This window comes from Heterobasidion irregulare (assembly GCF_000320585.1).
Source record: "Heterobasidion irregulare TC 32-1 unplaced genomic scaffold scaffold_02, whole genome shotgun sequence".
Lineage (NCBI taxonomy): Eukaryota > Fungi > Basidiomycota > Agaricomycetes > Russulales > Bondarzewiaceae > Heterobasidion > Heterobasidion irregulare.
The window spans coordinates 3,241,699-3,259,264 of record NW_009258198.1 but is presented as its reverse complement, the minus strand read 5'-3'; the positions used below and the strand labels follow the sequence as shown (position 1 = coordinate 3,259,264).

The following is a 17,566-nucleotide window of genomic DNA, read 5'->3' as shown; positions in this document are numbered from 1 at the left end:
GATGCCATTTCAAGCTCCAATGGCTGCAGAGGCATAGCCCACTCTAGTTGCTAGGGTTTTTTATGTGGCCTACATAAGTATAAGCAAGGACATATGACTTGAGCTATTAGCCCAGTGCCACCATTTCTTATTGTCCCCTTTTATTTATTATTTATTTACATATAAAAAATACCCACAAACAAAACCAAGAGCTCAGAGTGGTTGCCAAGCTAAGCACTTGGTAAATGCCCCCTTGCCTGAAGAAATCACTGCAAGACAGTGCCAGGGGAAGAGAATTCCCTATGGTTAGGTCAGCTCCGGGCACGCGCGCGCTGACCAACTCCGTTTCAGGCTCCGACATGCTCCGTTTCGCGTCCCGAAGCCTATGGGACAGTGGTCTCGCGTGGTTTCTTACGTGGCCCACGCGAGCATAAGCGAGGAGCACGCGAGCATAGCCGTCGCTTAAGCGCCACAATTTTGCAGTGTCGCCCTCTATTTACTAGCTTTTCACCCGTCGCGTTGCGACGGCGCAACCATGCTTAATCTGAGTTTGTGTTACAGTGCTTGGTCTGATGTGTTTGTAAAGTTTAGTATTCACAAAGTTTAGTGTCTATAAAGTCTAGTGCCTGTAAAGTCCAGTGCCCGTGCTTAATCTGAGTTTTTGTTGTAGTGCTTGGTCTCATGTGCCTGTAGAGTGCACTGACTATAAAGTCCAGTGCCCGTAAAGTCCAGTGCCCGTAAAGTCCAGTGCCTATAAAGTCCAGTGCCCCAATATCCCTATATGGCTCTTTTATGATATCCTATAAGGTCCTTCTTATAAAATTTCCATATAAAGCTCCCTATAAGGTCCCATCCATTAGATTCCCCTATGAGATTCTGCCCTATGAGGCTCCCCCATCAGAGTCCCATTTATGAGGCTCCCCCGTGAGGTTCTCTGTGAGGTGCTGGGATGCCATTTCAAGCTCCAATGGCTTCTGAGGCATAGCCCACTCTAGTTGCTAGCCTGTAAAGTCTAGTGCCCATAAAGTCTAGTACCTTAATATCCCTATATGGCTCTTCTGTGATATCCAATAAGGTCCTTCTTATAAAATTTCCATATACATATAAAGCTTTCTATAAGGTCCCATCTATTAAATTTCCCTATGAGATTCTGCCCTATGAGGCTCCCCCATCAGGGTCCCACCCATGAGGCTTCCCTGTGAGGTTCTCTGTAAGGTGCTAGGATGCCATTTCAAGCTTCAATGGCTGCTAAGGCATAGCCCACTCTAGTTGCTAGAGTTGCTAGGAGCACCAAGACATGGCTTACTCTGCTCACCCAATTTATCATGGATGTTTGCTTTGCTCACATGGTTTCTTATGTGGCCTACATAAGTGTAAGCAAGGACATATGACTTGAGCTATTAGCCTAGTGCCACCATTTTGTATTGTCCCCTTTTATTTATTATTTATTTACATAAAAAATACCTCCAAAAAAACCAAGAGCCAAGAGTGGTTGCCAAGCTAAGCCCTTGCTGAATGCTCCCTCATATTTTACCTGAAGAAATCACTGCAAGACAGTGCCAGGAGAAGAGAATTCCCTATGCTTAGGTTAGCTCCGGGCACGCGCGCGCTGACCAACTCCGTTTCAAGCTCCGACATGCTCCGTTTCACCTCCCGAAGCCTATGGGACAGTGGTCTCGCGTGGTTTGTCGCGTGGGATTAGCCGACGGCTAGTTGCCACCGGACCCCTACTGTCGCCCTCTATATAGAGATGGATGGATAGGCAGGATCGCGGTCGCCGCTCACGGCGGTCCGCCGTCCGGATCTGGCACAAGGTTTGCGCCGCCACGTGCCGAGCGGTTTATGAGAGCAGGCGCCCGACGCCGGTGTGTTTTTTCTTCCTCTCCACAACCACCATCTTCTGCCCTCCCGTCGATCCCTTTCGACTCTTGTTCTCCTCGAAGCCCACAAGCTCTCGAAGACCTAAAATCCCTCTACAAGTAACGTACTACCCGTGCGTCTCGCCTCGCCCTTATGCGTCTGTTCGTCGCGCTGCAGCCCCGGGACGCGCGTACCTGGTGCATGCGCCTGGGTGGCCCAGCGTGGCGGGCTACGTTGGGTGGTGACCGAATGCCTAGCGTTCTGACATTCCCTTTGTCCGCCCGCTTCAATCACTATCGGGCCCCGCAGGTCTACTCAAGATCTCCCCCCTCTTCCGAAAGAAAAATGGCTGGCGCTCGTGGATGCTTCAACTGTGGTGGCTGTGCGTGGTGTTTTCGTGTTGTCGTTGTCGTTGCTATCACCGTCGTCTCTGCGGCGGCGGTTCCCCGTTTTCGCCACCCATACTGTCGGCGTCTAATTTTCCGAGATGGCCTGCCGTTTCGTGGATCTGCATGACCGACAGATGTTTTTCTTACTTACACCCTCCCATATCTCGACCACAATTTTTCATTTTTCATTTTTTCTTGTTCATTTTTTCTTCTCACGTGTGTGGTGCGGCGCTGACGGAGACCGCGTTTTTCTTTGCTTTGCATACTCGTCGATACCCATCGATTCGGCACGCACATCGTTGCGCATGCACAAATAAATTGATTCAACTTGCAATTTATCGTGTGGTGGGGTGTCGCTTGTCGTTGTTCCTCTGCATTCGATGTGCTCGTATGCGCCGATCACTGTCATGTGTCGTCGTCGTCGTTTTTTCCTCGCTCTGCGAAACTTCAACTGTTTAGTCGGTCACCAGGCTGCCAACTGCCCTAAAGCAGGCACCCCTACCTGGTAACAAAACAGGTTTTTATCCCAGAAAAGCAGCGGACTGACCGTCGTGGATTGTGGGATGTGTTCTATAGCTACAACTGTGAGTGCTTCTTCCCCGCCTTGCTTCTTCGAGCTCGATCTGATAGATCTAATGTGACTTTAGGTGGCCTCGAGGGTCACGTCTCCCGTGATTGCACGATGGAGCAAAAGGCAAAGTCGTGCTACAAGTGCGGCCAAGAAGGCCATATTGTGCGTCAGCTCCGACACCTTGCATGTGTTGTGCTGACGCCGCTTCCTTTTTGTCATCTTCTTTGATTGTATGTGTAGTCGCGCGACTGCCCCGACACTACCGCTGCGCCAGGCGGATTCAACGCCTTTGGCGGCGGCTCGAGTGCAGGTGCTGGCGGTGCTGAGTGCTACCGTTGCGGCAAGGTCGGCCATATCGCGCGGGCGTGCCCCGAGGCGCCAGGAGGCGTAACAGGCGGACGTGGAGGCTACGGCGGTGGAGCAAGCTACGGCAACTTCGGCAGCCAGCAGCGCACCTGGTACGCATTGTTTTACTGTGCGTTGAGAGCTCCGTAGCTGACGAAAATGTTGGGTGTCGACTCCAGCTACACTTGCGGCGGCGTTGGCCACTTGTCGCGTGACTGCGTCCAGGGTTCAAAATGCTACAACTGCTCCGGCGTTGTGAGTTTGCTTTCTCGTCGCTGGGTTGGGACGATGTTAAACTTTTCTTTTTTGTCTCAGGGACACATCAGCCGTGACTGCCCTCAACCCCAAAGGCGGGCATGCTACACCTGCGGCTCCGAGGGGTAAGTTATCTTTTCCTGAGCTTCATCGTCTTGCAGGCGCTGATGATATGCACGTCCTTATAGCCACATCTCTCGTGACTGCCCGGGTGTAGCTACTGCTGAGGGCAGTGCGTAAGGAGTGTCCGGCTGTGCCCGGAGGGGGAGGAGACTGTCTGTCGTCGTGGAGTAGTCTTTGCGTCGCTTCGTCTGTCTGCTATCCGACCAGTCGCTTTTTTCTTGTTTCGTGCTGTCGCAGCGTCCGCGTCGGTGCGCGCGTGTCCATGTGATATCTATAATGTGTAGTGTTCGCCGCTGTTTATACATGCTCGATGATAGCGAGTGCTCCCTGCTCTGATGCTGCGTGAAGCGCTCGTGGATCGTTTCATTTGCGTTTCTCCGTATGGCAGGCCACAAGGAGTGTGCATGGGATGTCCATAGCGCGTTAGCATTGTGGAGAGGCTCTCGAGCGACACAGACGGCTCCAGGCTGGAGGCTAGACGTGATTGCAGGCGACATTGCGGCCGGTCTGCCCCGACACGTTCCCACGGTAGCGGCCTGGCGCCAGCATTCCCGTGCGCGTATCACATTTATTCCATTTCGACCCTCCTCTTCCTCCTCAGACACAACCTCCACTCTTCCCTCTCTCTCTCGTTCCTCAAACCACAGATGCACCCCGCACTTCGTGTCGCCGTGCGCCCCGCCGCCGCCCGCCGCTGCTTCACGACCGCCGCGCACCCCATCGCGTCGTCGTCTGTGACGTCGTCCACCGCCCAGACCGCCGCCATTCCGCTGTCGAACGTCGAGGCGCAGTGGGAGAAGCTGAGCGCCGAGGACCAGGTCGTCGTGCACCAGCAGCTCGAGGCGCTGCAGAAGAAGGACTGGAAGGAGCTCAGCATCGATGAGAAGAAGGCTGGTAAGTTCTGTCTGGTGTGCTTGTGTGCTCGGGCTCGTTCCCCCGGCGGGGTGTAGTGGTTTTTTTCTTTTGGTTCCGTGAGGGCCTCGTCGAGGTAGGATGAAAGATGAAGACTGTCTGGGCGCACTGTTGCTAGGCTTCCTTTTTGCTACGCCTTTTTTCTCGCGGGGCTTACGGTGTCCCTTTTCGCTTTTTGGCTCTGCTCTGCCTTGCTCCGCTCTCGTCTTGCCGTGGCATCTGTGCACTCTGGCTGATCTTGTTTTCGTTTTTGCTCCCGTCTGCAGCGTACTACGTCGCGTTTGGCCCGCACGGCCCCCGCACGCCTGTCAACCCCCCCGGCACGAGCGCGAAGGTCACCGCCGGCGTCTTTGGCCTCATCGCAGCTGCCGCGGCCGTCTTCGCGACCGTCCGTGCGTTCGGTAAGCTGAGCCGTTCGGGGCTGCTGTGTGTCTGTGTGTATGCAGCTCTGACGTGCGCGTGTTCCACCTCTGCCTCCTATCTGCCCCGCAGCGCCGCCTCCGCCGAGGACGATCACGAAAGAGTGGGAAGACGCCGCGCTGGAGCGCGCGCGCGAGATGAACATCAACCCTATCTCTGGTACGTCTGCCCTCGTCCGACTCCTGTCCCCCTTTGTCTTGCGCTTCGTGTTGTTCTTTGCTCACTCTCGCACGACTTTTTCTTGCTTAGGTGTCTCGTCGGAAGGGTACGCCGGCAAGGGCTTCAGCACGCACAAGTAGACCGCGGGAGGGCTCTGCGTCGGGACGGACCGGGTGGGGGCAATAGGCATGGTAGGCTTCGGGGTAGTGGTACTAGAGTAAAAGCGCGCACGAACTTCGAACGATCGTCAACCGTCGTCGTTGTCCTCGGCGCCGCCGACGGGCTGCGAATATATTATGGTTTTCTTTCCATGTCTGCGGGTTGTCTGTCGTCGTGAACTCCTGTTTGTTTGCTCGCTGGTCGTTACATGGGTTCCTGTGCATCTGCTTTCTTACTGCATGTCAAGGCATGTGATGCGACTATGATGATGTTCACTACTGGGTCAAGTCTGCTTCACAGAAGCTGCATCTCGAGAAGGTGCATCGGGACTCGGATGTTTTGGTTTACAATTGTATGCCATGCGAGAGCGAAAGTAGTGTAGCAGATGATGGAAAGAAATAATAATCCTACAGGCCCTTGTCGGTTTTGCTCGAGTCCTTCTCCTTGCCCTTCTCGCTCTCCGGCGGAGTCTTCTTCCCGTCCTTCTCCTTCTCCGCATCCGACTTGACGCCCTTCTTCTGCTCGCCCTTGCCCTCCTCCATCTCCGCGCGCCCGATCGACGCCTTGTTGTCCACGAGCGCGTGCAGCGCGATCACGGCGCGCAGGAGACTGCTGAGGTAGACGACGAGCAGCTCGTCGTTCGTGCTCGCGGCGAAGCTGCTCGTCAACGCGGGATCGCTGAGGTCCGGGAGGAGGTTGAGCGCGTCTTGGAGGTGGTACACGATCTGGTGGTTCACGGGCATCGCGCCCGCGGCGACGTCGGCGAGGTACTTCTGGATGTCGGCGATGCGCGATTGGAGGCCGCGGAGGGAGGCGAGCTGCTCGGAGACACGCGTCGCGAGCGTCGTGGTGGTGGAGTCTTTGATGTCGCGCAGGAGGTGCTCGACGCCGATCTCTTCGGCTTCTTCGGCCTCGATGGCGGATGGCGCGTGGAGGAATGTCGAGCGGGTTTCTGTGCCGTCCTGCGGGGCACCAGTCAGCGTGAGAGGGCAAAAAGGTTTGGAGGTGGAGCGGAGGTGGTGGTGCGGGAGGCTCACGTCTTTGATCTCCTCTACTGCGAAGTATGCGTCTGTGGGGATGCCGACCGTTTGTGGCCGCACGTCGACGATGACCATAACGGGCCGTGCGATGAATTTGCGGAAGAGGTCGTTGATCTCGAGGTCAGACGCGCGGAGCTTGGGGCCGGTGTGGTACCAGCCGATCATTCGTTCGCGGGCTGGAGGAGAGGGTGAGTCCGCGGCGCGGGGCACGGGCAGCGCGACTCACGGACCGTTGACCTTCTTGAACATGTCGAACATGCCGTCGATGTAGTTGTGGTCTAAGAACCACGTCTTGCTGTCCTTCTCGTCCTCCTCGAACGGGATGCCGAACGAGTTGGCGACGTTGATCGTGGAGCCGTTGTCCTGCCCGAGCAGCACGCCGACGACGCGCTTCGACGAGCCTTTCGAGACGGACCGGGCGTGGTGGTCGGTGACGGAGAGGAGGACGAGCGGGTGGATAACTGCGGTGCGTGCGGGGGTGGTAAGTGACGGTGCTCGCGGTGCGGGCTGGGAGGTGATGTCACGAGAGGCGTACCGACGGTGGTAGCGGCGAGCGCTGTTAGCTTTGAAGAAGCAAAATGAGATCGTCACCGGGAACGATGGCGAGAAATCTCACTTGTTCTGTCGTTGTTGCGACCATGGCGGCGACGGCGAGGGATGTCGAGGGGAGGAGGGTACTGAGGGGGGCTGCTCGACGCGTACGCCGGTGTAGACGCGCGTATTATTTGCGCTTATTGACGAGGCCTGCCCGCTGATTACGTCAGCAACTCCTTTGCCTTGAACGCGCCTCCTTGTGCTGGTGTCTGCGCTCACTCGCTGCTATGGCCACCGCTGTCCAGACCATGCCCGCCATCAACGGCACCTCCGATATCAAGCTCAATGGCAAGGTCAAGTCCAAAAACCAGATGCGCCGTCTCAAGCAGAAGCAGAAGAAGGTCGTGCAGGCTACACAGGTGCGCCAAACGACCCCGTCGAATGCATGCCGTCATTGAACGCCCCCTTTCTGCGTCCCACGTCCGTGCTGCTGCTCGCGCCGTGCAGGAGAGCAACGGAGATGGCGAGGTGGCGAACATGGAGGTCGATGGGAAGAGGGTGGAGGTCAAAACTGAGAATGTCGAGTACGTCTCTGAGCAGTTGGATGTTAAAGGCCCTGCCCTCGAAGCTTTCTCCGACGTCTTTGCTCGCTTCCAGTTTTCTCTCGAAGACAGCACCGTGCGTCTCTCTCGTATCCTTCCCTCCTGTCGGCGTCAAGCCCTCGCTGATACCCTGATCCTCCTGCGAGCAGCACGTCAAATCCGAGGAGCCCTCCAAAGGAGAGGTGATCTACTCGGACGACGACATGGCCTCCGAGACCGACTCCGAGACCGAACAGACCAAGAAGCCGCTCTCGAAAAAGAAGCAGCGCAAGATGAACAGGCTCACCGTCGCCGAGCTCAAGCAGCTCGTCAAGAAACCAGAGGTTGTCGAGTGGACCGACATATCCGCCGCCGACCCGCGCTTGCTCCTCCACCTCAAGAGCTACCGCAATACCGTCCCCATTCCCGTGCATTGGAGCGCGAAGCGTGACTACCTCCAGGGCAAGCGCGGCATCGAGAAGCCGCCTTTCCAACTGCCCTCGTACATCGCGGACACAGGCATTGCCACACAGCGCGACGCGGTCAAGGAGAAAGAAGCGAATATGAGCCTCAAGGCCAAGACGCGCGAGCGCGTGCAGCCCAAGATGGGCAAGATCGACATTGACTATCAGAAGCTCCACGACGCGTTCTTCAAGTTCCAGACGAAGCCCCCCGTTACAACCTACGGCGAAATGTGCGTGCGCCTTGGATGAGTGCCGCTCACCCCCTCGTGCTGCTGATGGCGCATCTCTGATCTTAGGTATTATGAAGGCAAGGAGTTCGAGACGTCGCTCAAGGAGAAGCGGCCTGGAGATCTCTCGCCCGAGCTTGTCGAGGCGCTGTCGATCCCGCCATTGGCGCCCCCACCATGGCTTATCAGCATGCAACGCTTTGGACCGCCACCAAGTTACCCTACGCTTCGTATTCCTGGGTTGAATGCCCCTATTCCTGAGGGGTCTGTGCTTTTTTCCCGTTGCTCAGATGGATACAAGTGTAATTGACATTTTCCCCTCGCATCTGCAGCGCTCAATGGGGTTTCCATCCCGGAGGTTGGGGAAAGCCACCACTGGACGAATACAATCGACCACTGTACGGCGATGTCTTCGGTGTACTGCCAAAGACAAGTGACACCGATGTGCGTTGACTTTTTCCCGAGTTTGACTTGTTGGCTTAATATATGTACAGGTCGGTGAACCTGTAGACAAGAATCTATGGGGCGAGCTTGAGCCAGAAGAAGGCAAGTATTTTTCATTCCTGTCATTTGCCTTTTTTGCTTATAAAGTGCGCATTTTTTAGAAGAAGAGACTGAATCAGAAGAGGAGGACGAAGAGGAAGAGGAAGAAGAGTCGGCAGAGCCCGCTCCAGGAGATGGGCTTCAGACACCATCAGGCTTGGAGACGCCATCGGGCATGACATCGGTGGTCTCAACAGTGGCGGGCGGACTGGAAACACCAGATTTCCTCGAACTGCGGAAAAATGCACCGCGGCCGACGTCGGATGCGCACGATGCGTCGGGCCCGCGTTCGCTGTACCAGGTCGTACCGGAACGACAGACGAGCGTGCGGGGGCTTATGGGCAGCGACCGTGGGTACGATGTAAGTGGTGTCTCGGGGGCGCCGATACCCGTGCTGGGCGACGAGCGGGGGACAAAGGTACGCCGCGTTGGACTCGATGGCGCTGTTCATTTCGCCTTGTTGACGGTACGTTGCAGCGCAAAGCCAATGGGGTGGAGGTGTCGATCGATGCGGCGGAGTTGGAGGGGATGTCGGAGGACGAGCTGCGGCGGCGGTACGACGAGCATGCGAGAGGCGCTGCGGGTGTGCCGGGGGCAAATCGGGAAGACTTTTCGGACATGGTGGCGAAGGAGATGGCGAAGAAGCGGCAGAAGATGGAGGCGGAGAAAGACAGAGGGAAGAAGGGCAAGGAGTTCAAGTTCTGATGCGCGCCATTTGGGCCAGGCTAGTCTGTCGTCTGCATGTACTGCGTGTTTCGGTTTCATATATTTTCTTCATTTTCCTCGTGTCGTTGGCGTGATATTTGACCTGTCTTGTCTGTTGCCTGACGTGTGGGATCAGTGCACGGCTTCATGGGAAACTGCTCTGAGGCGTGCTGAATTTTTGGACAATGGCGTGAAAATTCGATCTGCGTCCGGCACATGGGTTGTCCAGCGCGTACAGGCCGAGATCAGGGACGGGTTGAGGAAGATGGGGATGGATGAGAGACGGATATCGAGGAGGCGTTCCTAGCGCTAGAATGATCCGAAGGTCATTTCGGCTCGGCTGTGCGTCTGAATGCGGCATTCATGATATAACTGGTCCTCCTCAACTCCCGCTCAGCGCCCTCCTCCTCCCCCTCTCCTCCCCTTTCTCCTCCCTGTGAATGTCTCAAGCCAAATTGTGAGTGCACCGCGCGTGTTGGGTCTTCGTGGGCTCATATCCGTCTGTGCGCGCTCAGAACACTCAGACCACCGCCAAACGTCGAGTTCGTCCAAGGTCCGTCGGCGCGCCCGTTTATTCGAGTACCAAATATTCAAACATTGTTTGATAGGCTATCCTGGCATCCCTCCCGGCGCACCCGACCGCCCCCAAGCTGCCGTTAAGGGCGTGAGTGCTTCTGGAGTCGTGGGCATTGGTGTGCATTAGCTCAGCGCGTGCGCATACTTTTCTGGCAGGCTATCGAGGTGCGGCTGGGACCGCAGGGCGTCAAGGCAAAATACGTCCGCATCGAGCTGCGCAAGGTCGAGACCTTGCCTGGCGGCGGCCAACAGAACACCTTCGTCGACTACGTCGGACAGAGCCCCATTAATTTGTGGCAGTCGAGCGAGGAGTTCAGCACGTTGCATGCGGTGAGTGTGTGCGAGACCTTTGCATTACTATGGTCCGTGGAGTGCTCAGGACGGGACTCTGCAGCAAGACATTCCTTTCTATATCCGAATACCAGAATCCATCGCGCCCAGCCTCGCGCTCGAGAAGGGAGGTGAGTGGCGCTCCGCCGTTCCATTTGGGCGCCTGTTCATAAAGGCACAGCGGGTGTGAAGTATGAGCTAGTGGGACAGGTCTGTGTTCAGGGTAAAACGTATGTGCCTCGCGCGTGTCTGTCCGTGCAGGTCACTGACGCGTGCGCGAGTGCAGGAGCTTCTTCCGTCGCAGCAAACCCATCGTCCTCTCTACATCGGCGTCCATCATCATCGACAAGCACGAGCTGCATTCCACCTGGCCGGTCTATCAGCAACCGGAATCACGCCATCTCACACAGGACGCGGTCGTTCTCACCGTCGACCGCTCGCAGAACTGCTACGGCCCGGGCGATCGCGTGTCCGTGACGGCCACGGTCAGGTCTGACAGCCTCCACACCGTCATCCTGCGCGGGTTCGAGTTCACGCTGAAGGAAACGACGATATTCCGCGCGGGGCCGCACTCGACGAGCAAGAAGGGCGCGCCGCAGGTGAAGATTAACATCATTGGGGAGCAGAAGGTCCCTGTGAATCAGACGCTGTATGGCGGAACGGCACACAAGACGGAGCTCGCGTGCACGATCCCTACATCGCACACGACGACCACGCTCACTTCGGCGAGACACATTGATATCACCTACATCTTGGGGGTCAAGGCCCTGATGGGCACAGGCAAACCTCTGATCATGGAGTTGCCCGTTATCGTGTCCAATTGGCCCAGGTAAGCCAACGCTCTGTCTATTCACGTTAGATGACTCAACAGATCGCCGCTTTTCGCAGATATGTTTCCGCCGAAGCGATCAGGTGAGTTGAGATCAATCCGTTCGGCGCTACCCTTCACTGACCGTTCCTTTGCCCAGACGAATCGGCAACGCACCGAGTCTCTGCCTACAGCCCGTGCTGTCCATCTCGTCCTCCCATCCCCACGGCCGCTCCAACATCAGTCCCTACACCCCTGCCGGCCCTGCAAGCGCCGTGCAATCACACACCATCGCCGAGCGCATCTCCTCGCGTATAGATACCTCGGACTTCAGCGCTGCGAGCCCCTTCGCACACCGCCATCCTCAGACCATGCCCAACATGAACGGCGCGGTGACGACCTCCATTGGCCGTGTCGACGAATTCGGCTTCGTGCGCCCGAGCTCATCGGGTGGGCCTGCACGCCCGACGACGACTAGCACGACGCAGCGCCCGAGCACAGCAGGGAGCGATGCGCGCCCAGGTGCCGACTCGGACTTTGGCGTGCTCACAGGCGCGGGGTCGGGAGCGGTTGTGACGCCGACCGTGGGCCGGAGGTCGCGCGCGGGTACACTGCAGACAAACCGGTTTACGATCGTCAATGCAGCCGAGAACGAGATCCCGGAGGAGGAAGAGAGCACGGGGACAGGGCAGTCGCAGCCGCAGTCGCAATCGCAGCCGCAGTCGGCAGCGGCGAAGCCGTGGCTCTCGGCGGAAGAAGAAAAGGCGGCGCTGTACCAGCGGGCGGTGGCGAACGTCGAGCGGGTGCAGGGCGGGATTGATCGTATGCCCAGTGTGCAGGTGCGTCTTATCTACCTCCGGCGCACGCGAGCGCCAGTGGGATAATATCATGGTTGATCGCTTTTTGCGACACCTAGTCTGTTGGTATTGCGTCGTCGTCGCCCGTCACCCCGCCTGCTCAACGTTCGGTCTCAGCAAAGGCGACGTACTGGCCCACAGCCGAGGAGGAAAAAGTGCGACTCTTCAACCAGGCGCAGAGCAAGGCATCGATCACGCAGGGCTTCGCCTCGCCAGAAGCCTCGCCTCCCGCGAGCCAGCAATCGCATGCTCGGACGGACTCGAAGGACTCGGGGCGGAATGTACAGCGGAACCAGTACACCGGGACGCAGCCGTCGCTCTCTGCGGGCGCGGCGCTCTATTCGGCGGCAATGTCATCGGTGAACAAACACCTGCCCGCACAACAGGCGAGCTGGTCCACTCCCAAGCAGTCACCCCCAGCATCACGTTCACAAGGCCAAACACATGCGCCTCCAGCGCCCGCCGCCGGGCCCGCGCGCTACCTCTCTGCGGAGGAAGAAAAAGATGTCCTCCGGCGGTATCACGACGCGCGGAATGCGGTCGCGCGCCATCAGGAAGTGAACTTTGGCCTTGTGGACGGCGCGATGGAGTCGTCGTCCAGCCAGATACCCGCCCACGACCCAAACCTTTCACGCTCGTATTCAATCACTTCTGCTCAGGCCCCCGTTGGCGATGATCTGCCGCCGCCGTGGGTTCCTAGCACCGAGTTTCCACAGAATAGCATGTCCGAAAAGGAGCGCTATCGGCAGGCGTTCGAAGCGCGGGAGGCGGCCGCAGTCGCGGCGGCGGCAGTATATTCTGGGTCATCGCCACCTCCACCACCGAGGCACGCATCTCCCCCTCCTGCACCGGCTGGCCAACCTCTCTCCGCTGCGGCTGAGAAAGAGCTACTCCGACAACAATATTCGTCGCAAGACGCGGCAGCGGCAGCGGCCCCCGTCCCGTCCTCCCCACCACCTGCCTTCTATTCCCCGCCACAAGCATACGAGCTCCCAGCCCACCTGCGCTCCCGCCCAACGCCGGCACTTCCGGCGCCACCCAACAGCGGGAGCGCGCCCAATCGCCCTTTGACCGCTGCGGAGGAGAAGGCGATGTTGCGCGCTAGGTATGAGGCGGAAGAGCGCGGCAACGGGGCGAGCAGTGCGGATCCCAACCCTAGCTCGCAACCACCGCCCCCTGTGGTGTTTAGCCTGCCGCCGCCGAGCCCCGAGCCTGCGCCGACCCCGCCGCCGCTGATGCCGCGTCCGCCATCCGACTACATTCAGGAGACGCAAGATGAGGACGCGCGGTTGATGGCGCTCGGAACGGATTCGGTCGGTGGGCTCGACCTGGATGTACTGGGGAGTGACGACACGTTCGGACTCAGGCTGCGCCCGGCGTCGCCGTTCACGCTGGGCGTCGGGTTCGACTCGCTCAACGGCATGTCGAGCATGAACGGGAGGGCGATGGCCGACCCACCGCCATTGCCGCCCAAGGTTCCTTTGACTGACTACTGATTATGATACCCCCGCGAGCTCGCTCCAGACGTTCTTTTGAAATCTGTTTCTGATCTATGTAGCATGTCCTCTCTTGTCCCCTGATGCGATCTACCGCGCAGGCGTTCACTCATCTCTGCCTATAGCCTTCACCCTCGTTTGCTCCCGACGTTTTCTGTTCACCTATCTATTGGGGGTTTGTTTGTTACCGGTACATTATAGCGACGGGGTGCTGTTTTAATCTGACACGTATGGAGGTTGCTATATATTTATTGACTCGGCGTGTGGTCTTTCATTAATATTTTTTTCTATCTCCGGATTTCGATGAACGCAGTCCTGCGCCATTTGCTGGTCGATGTCTATTGGTGTGGTGATCACGAACTTACGCGCCAACAACGCGTCGACGCGAATGATCACGGGCGCAGACTGCTGCAGCACGTGCTCCATCCTGCTGGAGCAGTAACTCGGCCAGTCGAGTCGGCGCCATCGCATACAATGCTTTCACCACTCCGGCACGCAGTACGCAGGTCGCTTGTCTCCTTCGCAAGACCCGTGTCTTCCTTTCCAAACATCACCCTCAACGATGTCGCCCAAGAGCTCGACGCCATCGACGACGATATCCGTCCTCTTCCCATGAAAATCACCGCACCGGCATCGTCGCCCCCCCTTCCCCTGCCTGTCCGCCGCCCAAATCAGCCTGTAGTCCTCGACCTGCCACCTGAAGAGGACCCGCTGCTGCGATACCTCACCAACACCATCATGAAGGACGGCAAGCGGAAGCGCGCGTCGCGCATCGTGTCGCGCACGCTCCTCCGGCTGCACACATTCACCCAAGCGCCCCCACTCGAGCTCCTGCGCCGAGCGGTCGAAATGGCATCGCCCTTCGTGCGCTCGATGACGCACCGCTACGGCGTGAAGAACCAGCTCATCCCCGTCGCGCTCAGCGAGAAGCAGCGCACGCGCTACGCCATCAAGTGGATCCTCGAGGCGAGCAAGAAACGGAGCGGGCAGACGCTCGACGAGCGTCTGGCGCGCGAGATCATCCTCGTCCTGCAGGACAACAGCGAAACCAAGAAACTCAAGGAGCAGGCACATCTATTCGCGATGGTCAACAGGTTCGTGGTCTCGCGCCTTTTTTGCGCTGGGAATGTGCTGACGGTGCGCATCAGGGGAAATGCAGAGGCGAAGGTATAGCGAGCGTGTGTTGCTGCTCACCGGATGGATTGCGACCCTTTGTCTTTGTTTTTATATCGGTTTTCTCCTGGTAATGTCACGCAACCATCATATAATGGTGACCTGGTCCAGCCTCTCTTGGTCTTCATGTACAGGCGCGACGGTACTACCTCCAATCGCTTTCTCCCCGGTCAGGGCACTAGATTGTCGCGCCTGTATGAGAAATCACGCCATGATTTATGAGCGTAAGCTTGTATAGTTGAAGGCTGTTCGGCTTTCTCAGACCACCTAGACTCACATTTGGAGAATCTCCTCTCCAGTGCGAGCAGAACATTCACTGCTGTGTGCATTGTAAACGGTCGCTTTGATTTGCTACTCCCGCATCAACACCACTGAAGGCCCACTGATATGTATCTAGCCAGCTCCCCAACGCGTTTTGAAACTCGGTTTGAAGAAATCTTGCAGGAGCTTTTAGACCTAGATATATCTGGAGTACATACATGCGATGAAAGGCATGCTTTGATCAGAATGATAGATACTAACTAGCGATGGACCAAAATAATATACTGCAGTCTCTGGCCTAGGTAATAAGGGCTTGAAGATAGTATATAGTTTGATAGGTTCGAATCGTGCCTTTGACTAGGAACGCTCAGCCTTGAACCGAGAAACTCTCTTTTCAGATCCTCCAGCATGAGCGGGTGGTTGTGGAAGAGACTGCCTGGCGGACTCTCGAACGGTGGTAGCCATCACGCCCGGCGCGTTTGACGGCCTATTCGTATTCGGCGACTGGAACGACGGTGAGTCAATGATCATTGAAGTGGATTGATTCGCCACACGCTGAAAAAAAGGCGAATCGACTATCATAGATGAGGCCGGGTTATGGAAGGATGGTGAATCATTGACTGTGGCCTGTGAGAGCGACGGCGATACCATGCTGGCCGTGCGTGAGGGGGTTTTGGAGAATGAAGGCGACGAGACAACGGTAGGAGGGTTGGCAGTTCGCGGAGGCCGGAAATCAGGCAAGTCTACGATCATCGCGCTCGAGGGAATTGATGCAGCTGGCACCTGTGGCCGGGGTTGAGGCTTGGTTGCAGTTTTAAGAGTGGAGCTTGATTGCCTGGGCTTCCGTTCGATGACAGTATCGCTGGTCGGTAGCTTTGGCGAAGATCGTGCGACGGTTGTGAGCGGGGTCGTGACGTCAGATTCCGAAGGCAAGGAAGGGCTGCGTGGTGGCACCCGAGCTAGTCTGAATTTTGATGTTTTCGGTTTGACGGGAGAGGGTCCCTGCATGGATGCAGATAGGATGGCCGGTTCACGGACAGTCTCTGCCTCGACTGGAGTGGTCGTTTTCGTGGTGTCCGAGGATTTAGGCGGTGCAGAGTAGGCCGCACTCAGAGCCGCAATCAAAGCATCGGAATTCTGCTCGACCCCAACATTCTTTACATCACCTCTCCTGAATGCGTCTAGGAATGCCTTGATGTTCTCGTCGTCATCTTCACTAGCACTCTCACCTTCTTCTCCCCCTACAAGTTGCTCGTCCTCAACCTTACCAAGCCGAATAGCGTGTTTGATCGTCGACGAGGAGCCGGGGAGGACTGAAGCCCCGATAGATTGTGAAGGCATGGTAGATGGAATGTTTGTATTATAAGCTTGAGCTATACGAGAGGATTTAAATCGCGATTCTGATGATTTTGGGCCGGCGGTCGAGAGTGTCGCCTCCAAAGGAACTTCCTGTTAAATAAATAAAATAAAATCCGATGACTTTCAAGGAGGGCGAAGTTCTGCTTACCGGCTGATCCCACTCATTTTCAACAGGCTCATGAGAATGAGCGGACAAAGCGCGAGCAGCATCCTTCCCAATTATACCGCGTTGTTCGTAGTATGCGAGAGCGATTTCGCGCTGATGACTCGCTGTATCAAAATCAAACTCGTCCTGGAGAACAGGATCTTCGGAAGACTCTTCATCTTCGTCGTCACTAACCGCAGGTTCTGAGCCCTGGTCAGAATCGTGGACGGGAGTTCCAAAATCAGATTCATCATCAGAATCAGGCTCTGGAGGGGGAGGCGAGGCAAGGGGTTGAGATTTAGACGGAGCAGGGAAGCGCTCGACGACCTGAAATTTCATCGGCTGTTTGTTATCTGTCGCTCGCAGTCTACCCGGAACAACATCTCCCCACCCTGACTTGGGCTGGGCTGGGCTGGAGCCATCGTCGAGGGATTCGACTGCTTTTTCTGGAGGGAGGTCAGCAAAACTAACGCTCTTTCTAGGCTTTAAGCGTTTCTTCTCCGCCTCAAGCTCTATGTCCTGCGCCAACTGGTCCTCTTTATCTTGCTCCTCTCTCCGCTTGGCGTCCGTGATATTCTTCAGCAGAGCTTTGCCCATCTTTTTCTGCATCTCCTTGGCTGCTTTCAATCTTTCAAGCTCCTTCTTCGCGTGGGCTTTTCGAGCTTCGAGCTCCTCCTTTCTTCGCTTCTCATCGAGTGCTTCGTTCTCCTCCTCTTCTTGCATCTCTTCCTCTTCCAAGAGATCTAGGATACGCTCCATCTCCGCACGGTCTCGAGCTCTTTGCTCGGGAGACAGAGCTGACAAAGGCATGACCTCGGGCGGTTCCAGTATTGGGACCTTCTCTACAGCAGCGGCGGTAGCACCGGAGACAGGCTCACTTATCTCGACGATTGGCAACCCCTCTTCATTCAGTAGCTACTTTCAATTATTAGCGCCGAGTCCCGAGCTTGTAAGACGCGAACATACCTCACCCCTCTCGTTTCGTGAGTCGCTGGGGCCTGCAGCGCTTTCTGCGTTGCCTAGCAGTTCTCCGAGCTTGTCTGAAAGCCTATGAACCTGCTCGCTCGATATTTTGCCTTCATCATGCCCGTCTTTTGCATCAATAGAATGTAGTAAAGCCTGCAGAGCTAAACGCGTTGGGTCAGCGGGCAGGGAAATATAGCAGGTGCTTGAAATTACCTTCTACACGACTCTCGGTCAAATTTCTTACCGTCCCAGACATATTACTGGCCATGAAAGATGCAGCTTGCACGATGCGAAGAATGGGAGGTTAAGTGACCTGTTTGGTGTGGAGT

The 17,566-nt window shown here is 56.7% G+C and overlaps 7 protein-coding genes across 7 annotated transcripts; 5 read left to right on the top strand and 2 right to left on the bottom strand.

Moving 5' to 3' along the window:
* The first annotated feature begins 1,875 nt into the window (after window positions 1–1,875).
* On the top strand, window positions 1,876–3,855 carry HETIRDRAFT_438701 (uncharacterized protein). The gene is made up of 9 exons (XM_009544771.1): window positions 1,876–1,972; window positions 2,149–2,221; window positions 2,688–2,733; window positions 2,805–2,812; window positions 2,876–2,961; window positions 3,040–3,257; window positions 3,324–3,399; window positions 3,460–3,524; window positions 3,588–3,855. Exons 2-9 carry the CDS (start codon window positions 2,185–2,187, stop codon window positions 3,637–3,639), a joined length of 588 nt encoding a protein of 195 aa, XP_009543066.1. The 5' UTR covers window positions 1,876–1,972; window positions 2,149–2,184; the 3' UTR covers window positions 3,640–3,855.
* A 437-nt stretch (window positions 3,856–4,292) lies between these two features.
* HETIRDRAFT_243779 (uncharacterized protein) lies at window positions 4,293–5,138 on the top strand (the record flags this gene model as incomplete). Its single annotated transcript, XM_009544770.1, has 4 exons — window positions 4,293–4,416; window positions 4,701–4,835; window positions 4,927–5,013; window positions 5,104–5,138. Coding segments are annotated over 4 exons (381 nt in total), but the record flags the coding sequence as incomplete, so codon positions are not given.
* A 285-nt stretch (window positions 5,139–5,423) lies between these two features.
* HETIRDRAFT_471708 (uncharacterized protein) lies at window positions 5,424–6,878 on the bottom strand. Its single transcript, XM_009544769.1, has 5 exons — window positions 6,829–6,878; window positions 6,748–6,775; window positions 6,443–6,673; window positions 6,210–6,388; window positions 5,424–6,134 (listed from the first exon to the last, which is right to left on the bottom strand). Exons 1-5 carry the CDS (start codon window positions 6,850–6,852, stop codon window positions 5,580–5,582), a joined length of 1,017 nt encoding a protein of 338 aa, XP_009543064.1. The 5' UTR covers window positions 6,853–6,878; the 3' UTR covers window positions 5,424–5,579.
* Window positions 6,879–7,343: 465 nt separating this feature from the next.
* On the top strand, window positions 7,344–9,345 carry HETIRDRAFT_380641 (uncharacterized protein). The gene is made up of 7 exons (XM_009544768.1): window positions 7,344–7,424; window positions 7,498–8,021; window positions 8,088–8,282; window positions 8,351–8,462; window positions 8,513–8,583; window positions 8,610–8,979; window positions 9,039–9,345. The coding sequence occupies exons 2-7, from the start codon at window positions 7,552–7,554 to the stop codon at window positions 9,264–9,266; spliced, it is 1,446 nt and encodes a 481-aa protein (XP_009543063.1). The 5' UTR covers window positions 7,344–7,424; window positions 7,498–7,551; the 3' UTR covers window positions 9,267–9,345.
* A 361-nt stretch (window positions 9,346–9,706) lies between these two features.
* Window positions 9,707–13,666, top strand: HETIRDRAFT_432713 (uncharacterized protein; the record flags this gene model as incomplete). The annotated part of the gene is made up of 12 exons (XM_009544767.1): window positions 9,707–9,723; window positions 9,782–9,819; window positions 9,875–9,930; window positions 9,999–10,172; window positions 10,237–10,303; window positions 10,354–10,402; window positions 10,459–11,001; window positions 11,061–11,084; window positions 11,141–11,160; window positions 11,225–11,292; window positions 11,349–11,819; window positions 11,897–13,666. 12 exons carry the CDS (start codon window positions 9,707–9,709, stop codon window positions 13,331–13,333), a joined length of 2,964 nt encoding a protein of 987 aa, XP_009543062.1. The 3' UTR covers window positions 13,334–13,666.
* Window positions 13,667–14,008: 342 nt separating this feature from the next.
* On the top strand, window positions 14,009–14,428 carry HETIRDRAFT_27845 (uncharacterized protein; the record flags this gene model as incomplete). Its single annotated transcript, XM_009543430.1, has 1 exon — window positions 14,009–14,428. A coding segment is annotated over one exon (420 nt), but the record flags the coding sequence as incomplete, so codon positions are not given.
* Window positions 14,429–15,124: 696 nt separating this feature from the next.
* On the bottom strand, window positions 15,125–17,505 carry HETIRDRAFT_415253 (uncharacterized protein; the record flags this gene model as incomplete). The annotated part of the gene is made up of 4 exons (XM_009544766.1): window positions 15,125–16,216; window positions 16,275–17,186; window positions 17,238–17,398; window positions 17,451–17,505. The coding sequence occupies 4 exons, from the start codon at window positions 17,503–17,505 to the stop codon at window positions 15,125–15,127; spliced, it is 2,220 nt and encodes a 739-aa protein (XP_009543061.1).
* Between the last annotated feature and the right edge of the window lie 61 nt (window positions 17,506–17,566).